Source organism: Bipolaris oryzae (assembly GCF_000523455.1).
Source record: "Bipolaris oryzae ATCC 44560 unplaced genomic scaffold scaffold_94, whole genome shotgun sequence".
Lineage (NCBI taxonomy): Eukaryota > Fungi > Ascomycota > Dothideomycetes > Pleosporales > Pleosporaceae > Bipolaris > Bipolaris oryzae.
Genome location: NW_006911370.1, coordinates 43,019 through 58,200, shown reverse-complemented (window position 1 = coordinate 58,200; position 15,182 = coordinate 43,019). Strand labels below are relative to the sequence as shown.

The 15,182-nt window shown below is 50.1% G+C and overlaps 4 protein-coding genes across 4 annotated transcripts; 1 reads left to right on the top strand and 3 right to left on the bottom strand.

Annotated features, from left to right (window-relative positions):
• Nucleotides 1–598: 598 nt before the first annotated feature.
• Nucleotides 599–3,298, bottom strand: COCMIDRAFT_38048 (uncharacterized protein; the record flags this gene model as incomplete). Its single annotated transcript, XM_007691213.1, has 6 exons — nt 599–1,079; nt 1,151–1,425; nt 1,488–1,568; nt 1,660; nt 1,878–2,668; nt 2,726–3,298. 6 exons carry the CDS (start codon nt 3,296–3,298, stop codon nt 599–601), a joined length of 2,202 nt encoding a protein of 733 aa, XP_007689403.1.
• Nucleotides 3,299–4,195: 897 nt separating this feature from the next.
• COCMIDRAFT_6562 (uncharacterized protein) lies at nt 4,196–5,707 on the bottom strand (the record flags this gene model as incomplete). Its single annotated transcript, XM_007691203.1, has 2 exons — nt 4,196–5,600; nt 5,679–5,707. 2 exons carry the CDS (start codon nt 5,705–5,707, stop codon nt 4,196–4,198), a joined length of 1,434 nt encoding a protein of 477 aa, XP_007689393.1.
• Nucleotides 5,708–6,358: 651 nt separating this feature from the next.
• Nucleotides 6,359–7,978, top strand: COCMIDRAFT_27539 (uncharacterized protein; the record flags this gene model as incomplete). Its single annotated transcript, XM_007691206.1, has 4 exons — nt 6,359–6,508; nt 6,758–6,846; nt 6,896–7,878; nt 7,926–7,978. The coding sequence occupies 4 exons, from the start codon at nt 6,359–6,361 to the stop codon at nt 7,976–7,978; spliced, it is 1,275 nt and encodes a 424-aa protein (XP_007689396.1).
• A 2,522-nt stretch (nt 7,979–10,500) lies between these two features.
• On the bottom strand, nt 10,501–12,427 carry COCMIDRAFT_99156 (uncharacterized protein; the record flags this gene model as incomplete). The annotated part of the gene is made up of 5 exons (XM_007691224.1): nt 10,501–10,760; nt 10,815–11,163; nt 11,228–11,608; nt 11,669–11,929; nt 11,993–12,427. Coding segments are annotated over 5 exons (1,686 nt in total), but the record flags the coding sequence as incomplete, so codon positions are not given.
• Between the last annotated feature and the right edge of the window lie 2,755 nt (nt 12,428–15,182).

The following is a 15,182-nucleotide window of genomic DNA, read 5'->3' as shown; positions in this document are numbered from 1 at the left end:
CCATTGTCCTCACCCCACAGAGGAGATATATATCAACTTTTTTTCTTTCTCTTGACGACTTCGAATATTCCCACGGTAAGGGTTCTTCCAGTCCACGTGTATACAGGAACCTAGAATCGGTTCGTTTGGCGTTTCCCTTCTTTTCCTTTGTTCTCAGGGTGATGGTCAGGCGAGGGAGAGAGAGAGAGACAGAGGGACAGAGACAGAGGCAGGCTTGTTTCGTCTCTCTGTCTCCAATCAGCGGGCGTTTTTTGTTTTTCCATCTCGAGTTGATGTCCGTGGTTCTGACGGATCCGAGTCATGTGGTTTCTGGATTATGTATATGCGTATGACACCCATTTCGCTCAATCGAAAAACCTAATCTGGAATTGTTGCTGTGTTGTGTGAAGCGATTTGGGTTCCGTTTGCGGGGAACATTACTAACCACGACACATTCCTACAACATGAGTGAGGTATACACATGGATAGACCAAGGAAATCTTATCATTCACACGCAATCAATACTTCATCCCTGCTAGGTATATCGCTACGAATCGCCTCCGCCCATTGACAAACCCTCCCGGCAGACCATCATCATAGTCTGTGCAAAGCTACCCTCTCACCTCCTTCCGCCGCCAATATCCTGACCCAACCTATACCCGCTAATCTTCTCCCACTCAATCTTCTGCCTGGTAATCGGCAGCTGTCTCCTCAGCGACTTGAATGCGCCCTCGCTCAAACTAGCAAACGCCTTATTCAAATCCTCCTGATACTTCTTCTCTTCCGCAGCAATCTTCCTCACGACCTCCGGTCCGCTGGCACCGCTACCATTAACGTTGACCTCTTTGGTGGTGAGCAGGCGCACGTTGCCATCTTCGTAGTAGTGCACGTCGACCTTTATGCTGCCTGTGATGCTGCCCGACGACGAGTCGTAGATGTATGAGCTGCGCCAGCGGCCATTCCAGTAGTTTGTGGGTGAGTACTTGTTTGCGACGGTGATGATGGCGAAGTTGGAAGTTGAGGGGATCGGGTACACGCCGTGCGAGGACTTGGGGTAGTGTTCTGTGGCGTGTGTGCTCAGGGCTTTGTTGAGGCTCTTGCTGAGGTGGGGAGTTAGCATGCTACCATCTACTTGGGTACCGGTGCCTGGAGCTGCGGAGATAAGACGTACAGAAGGTCGTCGTTGGAAGTTTCTACAACGTAGCTTTGCACGGCGCTTGCCTTGCCGGTGACATGGTCGAAATCAAACGAGCTCTGCGTATCAATGTCGTAGTACCTGCCGTCGCCCAGCGAGTTGTACTCGCTGACTAGGACCTCGGTGCTGCCTCCAGGGAGCTTAGTCGTAGCGAATTGCTCTTCGTTGTACTTTTGGAATGCGGGAGAGAGCTCGTTCTGGACAGAGTCGTCACCGAGGATTGACTTGATTGCTTTGGTGACATCGGCGAGCTATATTGCTGGTCAGTTGGCGCTGTAACACGAACAATATGCAGTGCCAAAGGGGAACATACCTCACCCGGCGGCGCGCTATCGATAAAGGAAGAGAGGGCTGCTGTTCGTGACATTTTGGCGGTTGTTTGTTGCAGCAATTGCTTGTTGTGTTGGCACAGTTGCGGGCGCACGTCGAGGGCGGAGGAGCCCAGCGGGGCGGGGTCCAACGGGAGTGCAGGGGCCACCCCTCACTCTGCGTACACGCAGAGCAGGCAGAACTCAGAATGCGACAGACGCCTGGTGATAGTATGAAAAATGATCAATGGGTATCTATTCAAAAACAAAAAGCCTGTGCATGAATGAACTAGCCATGTACGTTCAATCCCTCATGCCCTAAACACCGTGCCAGAAATAAACCACATACCGCGTACTTCCCGCAGTTTGTAAAACATCGCATTTTGTGCACCTACTCGATGCTCATCTTCATCAGTCCATCACTCGTGTCAGTCATGCCTTGTAGACCTATCCTCTTGGGTCCCAATGTAGGCGTCATACTCATACTTCCTCCGCTATTTGAGCGCTCTCCATACGAGTGCCCACTGATAGATGTTTCTCTGCTTGCTTTGGCGCTTGTTCCCCACAGGTTTCCGTCCCGCTGAGCAGGCGATTGGGAAATGACAGGACTATTATGAACGCTGACGCCTGGCGAGACGGCACGGCGTTTGATTGATGCTTCATCAAAGTCATCATCTCGCCGGCGTTTATTTGACTTCTTCAGCGCTTCAGCTGCCGTGGGTGGTTGCATAGGCCCGGGTGTGGATGCTCGAGATGCCCCACCGTTGGGGCCGATGATTGGCGAATCCATGTTCATATCTTCGCTCATTGCCGACGATTCCGCTCGAGGGAAGGACGGCGGAGGAGTGTGAGCTGCGCGTTGATTCCAGAAGCCATTGCTCGTTGAATTTCGGCCAGCGCTATGCAGATTACCAAACACACCGAACAATCCCTTGGCATGGGAGTTGTCTAGACTCATGCTGCTTTCGTCGCCTTCTTCCGGTACTCCTTCCAGTGGTCCATCCAGTCCAGGAACAGCAGGTAGAAGGCTAGGCGAGGATTGGGCAGTGGCTGAAGTCCTTTCCTGGTCTACATCACTTTCTCTTACTTGCCGTATGATCTCGGCTTCGCGGCGGAACTCGCTATCTACAGGTGCTGCCTCTTCGAATAACTCAGCCCGGATGCGGCCAAATTGTCTCGATTTCGGCTGGCCAAGTTAGCATATGTAGCTTGGTTTGCAATATACAAATAGAAAGAAACGTACAAGCAGGTTGCCTCTCCGTGTAACTGCCCGCCTCACCACGCCAGGAGTCTGAGGTAAATTGACAGCTTCATCCCCACTGTCGTTGCCAGAGGATATGTGGAGGTCGTTGGCAAAAAGCGATAGGCTCTCTCTGCGGGAGCCTGCCTTGCGTATTGCTGCTTCTCGGGCAAAATACCCACCTTCCTTACCGTTCGGCGGTGACCCTGGTCCGGGGCTGGCCATTGAACTATGACCACTGGCTGAGCTCGAACTTTTCCTACTTCGGCCCTTGCGCAGCCTAGCGCGGTGCATGCTTGCAAAGTTGGGTTGTGCCCCGGGGGAGAAGAGGTTTGCCCATATCCCATTGTTGCCTGAGCCGAGACCTGGAAACAAGACATTGGTCTTAGCCTGTGGTGTCGTGATCATGGGGTCGTCGTGATCATCAGGGTCTAACGGGTCCACCTCGTCTGAAGAACTGCTCGAGTCTTCAGACCCCATCATGTTGATGCTGCCAACCGAGCTCGAAGGCGCCGTCCTATCCCCATGGCTCCATCCACTCCCGTGCATGCTCACATTGGGTGATTCCATGAGCATCGAGTTGGAGCGAGGCTTCCGCGGTGGTATCTTGATGCCCTTTTGCGTGATGGTTGGCGAGGAGTCGGGGGACGACTGGTCAGGGAGCGTCGAGTGATGGAGATTGGTGCAGGCTCTCGAGAACTCGGCACCACGGGAGCGGCGGGGCAGGACGGACCCAGGGGAGGCATACGTGTTGCGCGCATCTAGTTGCGGTGAGAGAGGTACACGCGCAGCAAAGTGGGCGGGGCTAGGCATGTGCGACTCTCTCGGAGGCATCTGCAGAGAGAGGCCTCTGGAGAGGAAGTCTGGGCGGCGAGGGGTGCTGGGGCTGGCATCGATGGTGTGGTCGTCCTTTGACATGCGTGCGGATTCATGGATCTTGGGCGATGGCTCGAGACGGGGTGTGCTGTCGGAGAGAGACCGTGCTTTGGGCGACTGCGTCTTTGGTGGTGTTGTCACTACCTGCGACGCCATTACGGCGCCTTCGCGGTCACCGGGTTCGCGTCTGCTAGTGATATCTGGCGTCGTCTTTGCCGTCAACATTGCAACCGGGGAAGAAGAAGGAGGGTTCTGCAGGGCGACTGGCGAAACTCATTATATTAGCGACGCGCTGTGAACAGGAATGAACCTTGGTAGTGATTGATACGCCCGGCTCGCCTCGCTCGACGTCAATGTCACCAAAGCGGGGCGGCTGCTAATCAGGGCCTACTATTGTCACGTGCGAGCCAGAAACAACCTCACCCTCTGTTACCTTTATTGTTGCCTCGCCCAGCACTCGGCTGCATATTACGTCCACCGAACCCCGGAACAAAGTCTAATCGAGCATCTCCCCATATCCGCATGCCCAAAGAATCATTGCCGCGCGTAGATTGCTGACAGATCGTCTCACATGTGCACGTTATCCCAACCACATCCCTAAAAGCTCACGATGCCCTCCACCCACTCGATGTCTTCCCAGGTCGCCTCCCATATGTTGTGAATGACCATAAATCGCTCCTTTCCGTTTCGCTTCATCGTTCCAATGCACCTACACATTCGTCCTTGCTGTAGCAGCCGTCTGCTATCATATTCGAACAACGGCACCGCCTTCCATATGACTGCATCGTAGAGGCCCTTCACGTAAGGGGGCTTGGCGTGGAAAAGGTCGCAAAAGGTAAAGTTCTGCTGTTTCTCAGTTCGCTCCGAAGCAAGTACCCTGGCATACAGCTCGATGAGCATCTGTTGCCCTGACTTTGATGCTTGATGGCTTTGGTTGAGTGCTTCGCCGATCCGGAAACATGTCCTGAGTACTACATTCGACGAAAGGCCTATGATAGGCGAGCGGTCGCGAGCTGGTTTCGGAAACGCAGGTCTGACAATCGGGGTCCGAGCATTTGTAGATCCCCCGTCGCCAGTGGCTGCCAACAGATGGGTAGTTAGAGTAACTGGAGATACAAACTTCTTGCGAGTGTGCTGAGAGGTGTTGATAGCAGGCGCTTCCTCAGGTGCATTTTCACTACAGTCATCACTAGCGTGCATCTGTTCGTTATCGTTAGGACAGGACTTTGCCAGTGAGCTTGAGACGCTGTGAGGAACGTCGGAACACGTTTCATCAAAGTCCATAGTTAAAGTGAGTAATTCATCGTCGGTGATGTCGAACTCATAATCATCGCCGGTGGTATTTATGCCGTCATTGTTTCGACAAAGCACGTTACTGTCGTCAGTATCCGGACATATACCGATTACACGGCCTTCCCCTCGATCAGGTAGTGACAAGCAGGGACTCTCAGTATGTGGTACTTTCACGGCGTCTTGAATATTCATTCGTACGGTTTCTGAGTCAAGAGTGCTTATCGGGGTCACGTGCGAGACTTCAGGTTGAGCAAAGCAGGGCTGGGGCGAAGGCTGATCGTCCATGATGGATGTACTATCATTTGAATCATAGGTAGCTTGAGAATATTGAGCGCTGTATGGGCTAGGTACCAGTGGCGATGCTGCAGGTCTGCCTGGAGGCTCCCTTGTGTAGGAGCTACGCTGGATAATCTCGTCATCAGCCCTTCGTATACGCTTTCGCCCAGACTCGACTGATGGACTGTCTGGTTTTTCTGGCCGTGGTGCATAGTTCTTGAGATGATCTGGCACAATGGTGCTGCCCAAGCCGAGGTATCGAGCAACATTTGGATTGTGCCGCCGTCGCGGGCTGCTGATCGCCCTTGACGAGGCTGGGTTCGGCCGGACTGATGGAGCCGCCGATGATTCGGGCGTCAAGAGCTGTTCACGATGTACCGGCCCATGGTTGATTGCTGTAAAGCCAGAAGAAACCTGAGACAGGTGAGATTGCCTGCCGGCTTCGTGTTAGTTTGCAATGGTGAAAGACGAGGAGTTTGAAGTGATGATGCACGCGTTTTGGGCTTCTCACGCGTCATCAATGCTCCCCTCTATCACCATCTCAGTCGTTCTTTCACCACACAGGTTATGCTTCGTCTCCTGCAGAGTTGATTGTGAGTCAGATGATATGAAGCAGATAGTGAAGATTGGGGCCCAAGAGTTCGTTGGGTGGAGAGGAGTAGGTAGTGGGCGCGTGGGCTGTGACTTCCTTACTCAGCCCCCCACTGCGGGGTGACCTGCCTCCTGATCAAGGCAGCGATAGCGTCACTCACATACCGCGTGTACTTACAACATCTTCCTTTCATAGAACACGAGCTCTGCAGTCCTCAGACGGCTCTCTTTCCAACGCATTTCGCCTGCACGTGTTCTCCTCAGTCCACGTGCTGTTCTATTCTTATCTGTAACACCAGATCCCTACCCCCAAATCAGCTTCCAAACTTCTTCCAAACCGTGGTGAGGAAACCGATTCACCCATCTGTGCAGATCTGCAGCACTTCGTAACAGCAGAACGAATATTCTATTCACGACTATTTTGCTTTTTCTGTGCCCAAATATAGCAGCTGTCCATCCCAAGGCCATCGCAAATGCCGGTAAGCTACGTTCACCTTCAGTCGCATACAAAGCCACCTGAACCCCAGAATTGCCCCCTTTCATCAGTGTACCTCCTTCCATTTCCTGCCCCGCTCGTCCCAAATTTTCCCCAACTCAACAATGGTCCCCAAAGTCCAGCGCATCGATGCTGAGCCACTTGTTGCTGGCCAGTCGCCGGGACGTCCTTCAGTCACCTACCGCTACTATTCATGTGACCCCCAAGCTCTTTCTTCCCCAAAGCAGAGTTTACCTAAATCAGGCAAATTCAAAGTTCTCTCTACTATCAAGGGCCTACACTATCACAAGGAGCCAGAGACATATGCAGAACTACCCATATCCGAAAACCCCTGTCCTTTATGTTTCTTTGAACACTGTCACAAGTCACTAAAGTCCTGGTTGCGGCAATAGAAGCACGTGTTTTCGGCCGTAACGGTCCAGATTGACCGATTGACGAGCGAGCAATACGAGGAAAATGTAAGCCCCACAACCGACCTACATCTGCGGTGCTAAGTGGCTTAGGATATTGGTGGAGTTGTCGACCTCATTGAGGTTATTCGCATCCAAGCATCTGGACCAACAGAAGCAGCTCGAGCTTTGCGCAAGAAGCTGTGAGTCAAGACTTGGCCTGGCTAGTACTGGGTTCTAACACCACTACAGTAAATATGGCAATGCACATCGCCAAATACGTGCTCTTGTCATACTGGATGCATTGATCCAGAATGCGGGTACAAGATTCCAAAAAACGTTTGCAGATGAGCCCCTCTTGGAACGACTTCGTATCTTGGCTAGAGACGATACAGTAGATCCCGATGTACGGCAGAAAGCTAATGTCCTGTTTCGCGGATGGGCAGCGGAGTACAAAGGAAAACCCGGCCTTGAAAGAATAGCGGCGCTGCACAGGGAGCTACCTCGAACTAAGCGCCCGCAGCCGCAACAGTCTCGTATAGTGCGTCAGCAAGACGCTGAGGCCGCTCGTGAACGTGAGGAGCACTCGCAATCTCCTCCTCGAAATAGGTGGTCCGAACAGTCTCATAGTTCGCCTTCCAGGACGAGTGCTCCTGTTGCACCCGGCCCTAGTACCTCTACCGGTTCTTCATTGTTCAGCAGGAGGGACAAGAAAGACAAGAAGACCAAGCGACAGCCGTTCAATCTCGAAAGAGAGAAGGGACAGATGCTCGAGACCATCGCATCAGCAAACGTTGCCAGCACGAATCTATTGAATGGGTTGCAACTTATCAATCGTGAGCAACAGCGAGTCAGCGAAAACGCAGAAGTTATGCGTCGCTTCGAGACGTGCAAACAACTCCGTCGTCAGATTCTGCGCTATATCCACCTCGTTGAGTCGGAACAGTACATCGGCGGTCTGCTCAATGCCAATGATGAGCTGGTCAAGGGACTAATGGCATTTGAAATCATGGACAAGAGCATTGATGATGACAGCGACAGCGACAACGAGGCAGGCAATGTTTCAGCTGCTGAAGCGGCCATGGCTAACATGAACATGAATGAGGCTCCTCCACCAAAGCCACCCCGACCCACGAGCATTCCTATGCCTGCTTCTCCCATGGCTAGCAAGCAGCGTGTTGAATTGGACAGTGAGCCTGAGGAGGACGAAAACGATCCGTTTGGTGACAGCAACGGTAAGCTTCCCACAACCAAAGTCCTAAGCGTGACTAAATTTCTACAGCAATCAAAACGCCTTTCGTGGAGAGAGGCCAACCAACTTGGAGGGACGTGTAGGGTCTCGGATGTACTGCGAAAGGTTATGTTTTGCGTCAAGGCACGGTGTTGGGTTCTCTTAATTGTTTTTCGCGATACCATTTCTTATGGGTGCATCAACTGATAGATATGAAAAACAATTCATTTAACTTGAAATATCGCCACGTTTCTCTTCCATTCTTCTTCCACATGTATCCATCTCAGAATTACGAGGCGTCAGCCACGTTCACAGCCACGCAGGCGACGTCATGTCGGCGCTAGCGCCCGCATGTCATTGGCCTAGCGCGCCACGCGCAGCAGCATTGAAGCAGGGCCAGGAAACCATTATACGACAACCTTAATCTCCCTCTTCTCCCCTCCTCTCCCTCTTACCCCCAACTTTGTTCCTTTTCTCCACGTTATCCACCTCTTTCTTCTATCCCACCACACAACCCACTACTGTAAGTTCCCCCCGAACGCGCCTGTCGCGCGCGCACTTGAAGACCCAAGGAGACTCTCTAACAAACGTCATAGCGCAGCATTCCTCAACACTCGCGCCCCCTAACCTCACTTACTTTTTGCCTTCTCGCAACCTCGCTACATCTTCGATCGCATACCTTGAATCATCAAATCGCAAAAAATAAAATAAAAAATAAAAATGCCCGCCTCAGCAACTTCCTCAATCGCCTCCACCGCCGGCTCCATCGTTAAGCCCCAGGGTGGCAAGTGCAGCTGCATTAGTACCGATGATTGCAGTTGCTGCTGTATTCCTTGCACTGTCATGTGAGAAAAAAAACAGTCTCTGTGGAAAAGTGGCGAGCGGAAAGTTTGTGCGATGAAATAGAGACGGAGATGAAAGGGTGTTTCGTTTTTTTTTTGGGGGGGGGGGGGGGGGAAGGGAGTACAACATTTTGAGCGCGCATACTTATACATACCATGGGTTTTTTGTTTTGGAGTTTGGAAAGATGGTACGACTGGTTGCCCCCGGACTGGGAAGGGGGGATGGGGGGATGGCTCGTAGCAATTTACAGTTGCAGATTTTTCGTCTTCTAGATGTGTTGCGTTGCTTTGCGTGTATGTTGTGTGATCGCGATGAGGTCATGATTCTGTCAGTGGTTCGGGAGGTCCGAGGAGTTGATTATTGGGGCTTGTGAGGGTTTGGATGGAAAGTTGGTGGTTGAAGTTGTACGTGCGTGTATGACAAGGGAAAGTGTAGGAGTTGGGGGTGTGTGTATATAAGGGAGATGCGGTATTTACACATTAGGCGCTAAGATACTGATATGAGAGCAAGCAATCATTCCAACGTGTGTCAGATAAGTTCCCTGGGCATGAGAGATGGTAATTGTAAGTATGAATGGCGATCAACACCATAAAGACCCATCTCTCGAGCATTGCTCGTTCGACTTAACGACACCCAGCTTGTGCTGATGCATTAATACATCCCGATACGGAGACACATCTCCAGTAAGTGCCAGAAATTAACTTCCTCCTTAATCGGATCCCAGATGCGTCGAACCTTTGTCTCTTGATGAATCGGTAAGACTTGTTGCTAGAACAACGATTTGGTATCACCAGCGACCATTTTAACCCGTAGTTTTCATCCATCAAACCAACCAACCCCTCTTTCTTTCCTTACCAGTCTCAAACTCCTAACAACGACAGAAGGTGTTTGTAGTACCTCTATACCGCCGCGCCAGCAAAACTAGTCTTCTATAAAAGTGACCATCCTCTTCTTTTGCGTTCCTCAGTTTACGCCCGGCGAGTTTAGCATCTTACATAGCCTTGATGTATTTGACCGGAAGTCCGATTGAGCAAGAGCAAGAGCAAGAGCAAGAGCAAGAGCAAGACGCAAGGCTTCGCATCTCCGAGTACGAATGAAACTCCCACGTAGAAAATAATACACCTTCCGTTCAAATTACTTCTCTTGCGCTACACGAATTCAGTGACCACAGGGACGTGGAAATTGCGGGTATGGCAATCAATATAATGGATTTCTTTTTGGTGTGATAGTAATGCGAGTTTAAACTTTATTTTCATTTTTTGAGGGGGGGGGGGAGGAGGAGGGCGAAGCGGAGACTGATGGATCAGGTGATGTGAGTCGATGCAATCTGCAGGATGGGCGACGCTGTAGGGGTATTATGATTGGTATTGTCGGTGAGGGTTGGAGGAATTGTGAGGAGAGGTGGCGAGAGGATGCAAGGAGCGCGATAGCGGTTCATGGGTAGCTTTGGAATACACGATGTCTACCATATTACATCCTGGCTGTGCTTGCAATTTCTATTCCGGTGTGATGAAGAGGTTTTTATGTGGATTTCCATCTCCGAATTTGTTGTGCTTGTCGTAATTACTATTTAAGAGATGGTAAATCGAGATGAGGTTTGCTTGATTGTATTGGCTGATTGTTAGCACTAAGGTAAGAGCCAACAAGTACTGGGACAGACGAGACTGATACGAAGGGAAACGGCAGGAAGACAACTGGTTCAGGGACTGTAGATTCGAAGGTATAGTAAGCTCAATTTAATCCGAACTGGTAATGCACTCGGTTCTGTTCTTTGATCAGCTACTTAGAGGGTAGTTGTCATGGGTAACCCGGCATCTGAGAGTGCGAGAAGTTTATCCACTTGAATTTGGAAAGGTGGAGAACTTGATTTTAGCGTTTGCCGAACGACATCGTACGCGCGGGCAGCTAACGGGTCGCTGTCTTGCATAGCCTTTAACCAGCCAAGCAACCTCTGGAGTGAAGGTATCACAGGAAACTCTTGTTTTCGTTTGCCTTGCATGTTGTAGGTCATTTCTAGCAACAGGACTGTGATTGCTTGCATTACTATAGAGATATAAGTTAGTGTGTATCGTATATGCTTGTTCGGTGTACACTGACTGATATGGACAATCGCCCACCACGGGCCCTCCCTGTACACGAACTTCGTGTTGAGCTGGAGAGGAAACATATTTGCCAGTTCCAAAGCAGCAGTGATGCATGAATCAGCCATCCTTATATCGAAATCTGCAGAGGCGCTGCTTTGATTTTCGACACGCCATCCCAAGCTGCGAAGACATGGTTGCGTAATGAGTACCTTGGTGCTCCAGTAATCTATTCTTAGATGGAATTGCTCGCGGCTAGAGTCCGTTGCACGGCTACTGTACTGTGTTTCAGGGCTCGTGGAAAGTACTGCTGAGCTCCATTTGTCAAGATCATTGAGAAGGTTCAAAATCGTGTTTTGTACAGACTGTGCATTGGTAAGTACGGCGAATGAAAGTTAGAGCGACAGAAAGTAAATGAGGAGAGCTCACCTCCCAAGACTGAGTAGCAGTGCGTGGCGAGTACAAATACCGCTGGACCTTTCTTGTGAGGCGTGAAATCTCAATACGGCTGATGAAATATGGCCTCTTGCCTGACGCTTCCTTTTCAGACTCATAAGTAGGTAATGGCACTGTGCAGTATTCGTCGGTGATTACTGGGGGCCTGCCCATGATGGTGTTCATCAGAGTCTCGATGCAGTACGAAGCCCACCATGTATGTGTCAGCGTATCTTGCCCAAGATTAACTGATTCAATGGCTGTGTTACGGAGGTGTAGGCCTAGAGCAATGGCGTGACGTAGCGAGACACCGATAAGCGCCCAAGCTCTACTCACGTGGCCAATTGTGAGAAGGTAAAAAGACATTGAGCAAGTCTGTAAAGTTCAGTGTCACTGTAAACCAACAAAAGTGACGAAGATGGATAGTTCACTTACCGCTTGCACAAGCTCTAAGCTGGGGGTTGGAAACACTCTGAGAGAGCTTTCAGATCTAATGAGGTGCACAGCTCTCATCATATAATATCCATGATCGCTCTCGTCTGCTCTCCACTCTGCGCTGGTAAGGTGAGAACACTTTGCACCTATCGCGAAGATCAAGTTCAACTGAGCTCGCCATGCGTCGGACATGTCGAAATTGCTTTTTTTTCTGGCAGATTCAATATATGCACGGAATTGGTGCTCGAAGTTTGCATTTACCTAGAAGAAAGGAGATCCTGTCGGTATGTCTTTCATATAAAACATATTCATATTGATTCTTACAAGCGGAAAAGATGAGTGGACTGTGTTGATGTAGCAGCCGAAAAGTCTCTCTGCAGTCTCGGCATTTGGGAGTTCGTAGGGATCTATGAATACATCCATGGCTATGTCGGAGCTATCGAGATAGAACGAGGTGTCAGTCATATGTTTCCAAGTGCCCTGTGGTAAGACCTGCTGAGCATTGCTTGTGCGCTCAGGGATGGTGCCAGGCCGCGTTCTTTTCGCATCTCGGCCTGGTCTTTGTATGATGTATGCTGGAATACAGGCCTCGGCGTTGATGTTTTGCAGTTGACGCTGCACATTGAGTAACCACTGAACTTCGGAGGCTTGACCCACGTAGCCAGTTTCTCTTGATCTGTGACTCCGAGTCAAGTCTTCAAACAGGTTGTCAAGGCTTTGGTTGGATCCGACAGAGCCGCTTACAAGCGCCTCACCATATTTTGGTGCCCTCCGGAGTTCTCTATGAGGTAGTTGGTTTCGCTTCCCTAAAGTAATTAAAGGTGAATCTGTGGATTGTAGCTTCGCATACTCTTCTACCTATCAACGAAGTACATGGTTAGCTTTCTTACTATACCGGAGACGTAGTCTTCGTCACAGGGAAACATACAATATCCAGAACGTCTTGTATCTTTTGCCTAGATTCGTCATCGAGGTGCTCATTCATGTCCCAGAGCAGGGTGGCAAGCGCATGGTTTAGTTGTATGGCTCTGCGCAATGTTAGCAGATAAAGAAGCGCTTGCAGGGTCAGGAAAGTATACTCATCGAGGCGGTCACGCCGACTCTGCTCGTATACACAAGCCCTTCCAGCAGCGTCGCAGTTTTGACAACTCGGAGTAGTACCTGAGCATTTCATCCCTATGACAAAGTGAGTTCACACTTTGTCAAGCCTTTTCTGCGGCACGCACTACGCTGACGACAAATCTTGCACGCTTTTTTCCTACACAATTTTGGTTACTACTGAGCAGGGCAATGCAACTCGGCGCGACATACACACGGTCTTCTTGGTCTCTTGTATTCAATCCAGGGCGCGGCTGCAGCCGAGGAATAGCCATTTTCCGCTTTTCGTTGCGGCCGTCGGAGTCGACCATTGTAGTATGTTGTGTTGTCAAAGTAGGTTTGGGGGCTGTTATGGTTTGTCGGTCCAATGGCGTCGCTCGATCTTTATCGGAGGATTCTCGATTTAATATCCGTGATTGCTAGAGCTGGAAGGAGCGATTTGCGAACAGGCCATGATAAGATGAGGGAATGACAGCATTCATGTAGCTTTTGCAGCAGTATGAGTATTGGTGGATTCCCAGAACCTAAATGTACTTATTATGTGTATCGACGATGAGCTTGCGGTCTGGGAGCACGGTCAGTTATTGGCGGGAATGGTCGGAACGAATCCGATGCGGCTCCGCCATTTACGAAATTTGATCGGCGGTGTAAGCAACAGAGTAGCGTGGGTATGCTAGTCTTGTTATTATTTGTATTTGGTCCCTGTTCAACTAGCACATGTTGTTTTTGTGTTTTCGTATCGCTCTTCCACCATGCTGTATCTATTACTTACTGCCCCCTAACGCCTGCTCGAACGTATGCACAGTATGGCACGCGTCGCAAAGATCTCATCTAGTGGGTGGGTTATTGCAGACTTTGACGTCCAGAAGTCCATGTGCTCATCCACCGTTGGTATGTCGAAGACTGGTTAAAATGCTAATTGTGGGCCACGATATTGCCACATCAAATGATATAGGGATCAGACAACTAACTGTATGTGTCACGAGAGAAATGGCTCGATTTTCCAATTGAGTTCTGACTACACAAGTGTGGGATGGGGTAAAAGGGTAAGAACGGCCGAGTTCTCGAGTACTGCCAGCATAAGGTTTGGCAGCACATGGTGAAGCGAAACCAACAACACTAGTATAGCTGCCAAGATGACATCATTGAAGTTCTAGAAAAAGAAAAACCCCTAGCTTGCATACGCACAACATCATGTCTTGCTGGCATTCTAGCGTCGTCAAGAACTCCGCATGAAATAGGCTACCAATCTCCCTTCTCCAACTTTTGCGTGCCACTTCTCAGATATAACGCCACCCGGTGTCCTTGAGCAGCTCCTCTACGTGTATTTTGGGACCGGAAACGGTGTGTGTTGCCTCGGGACAACACTGCCTCGACATGAATCAAGGAGAATGAACTTGAAAAAAGCAAACCCCCACTTTGAATGGACCTGTGTACTTTCACGATAGGGAAAAAGAAAAATAATTAATGTGTGCATTAATGGCACACGTGGCCAGCAGACAAAGGGCATCAGGTTGCAGAGAAGCCGAGGAGGTAGTCATGGTTCCCTGCTCCGCCTAGCTTATCTTTTTACCTTCACGTTAGTTAATTTCCGAACCGCACCAAAAATAAAGCTGCCTGAGCAGCGGTTCCATGCTTGCAGTGCGAGACTAAATCGTAAATGCATAGGCTAAGTCGTTTTCTTTTTTACTCCCAGCCTTAGCATAGGCGCGTGGCGAAACACTGGAAATCTGATAAACGACATGTCATCAGACCATGAGTGCAGATTCCAAGAGTCTTAGGTGGGGTAAGAAAAGTTGACTGGGGTCTCTCCAGGGACCCATTTATCCACCGAGGGCTAGGCGGGGTCAGACAGTTGTATACGCGCTTTTGCCAACCTATGGAGATAAAGAGCACCGAGAATGGGAAAGCTATGCGCACAAGTGTTATTTTGGTATCATGCATTTGAATAAAACCAGCCGGGTGCAGCTATACCGGATTGTTGCATGCAGACCAAAGTGGTTTGTATAATCTATTTCTCCGCCAGAATTGGTGGATATCGAACTGAAATACTATAAGTATGTGGTATCATAAAATGCGACAAAACGCAGAAGTCGAAGAAGAAAAGATAGAGATAACAGCCTGTGAATGCAGAGTAAGCCGCTCCCGTGACTAGCTTGGCGCCTTGGTCCCTAAATGGTATCATTACTGTCGTGTCCGCAGACGTGCAATCATGAATAAGAATGCTTTTTGAGCCTTGTCAAGAAGCAGCATAGACAATGTTCTGGCCGTCAGACATGGCCATGGTGTTTATTGTGGCCTTCCGTGTCTCCCTGGCGCATGCATTGTCGTCGTCTCCGGAGTCGACGTGTCCTGCAGTGCCCTTGATCCGTCTCAGTGAGCCAAAAATGTATCCTGGAAGTCTTCACTTGGTGCC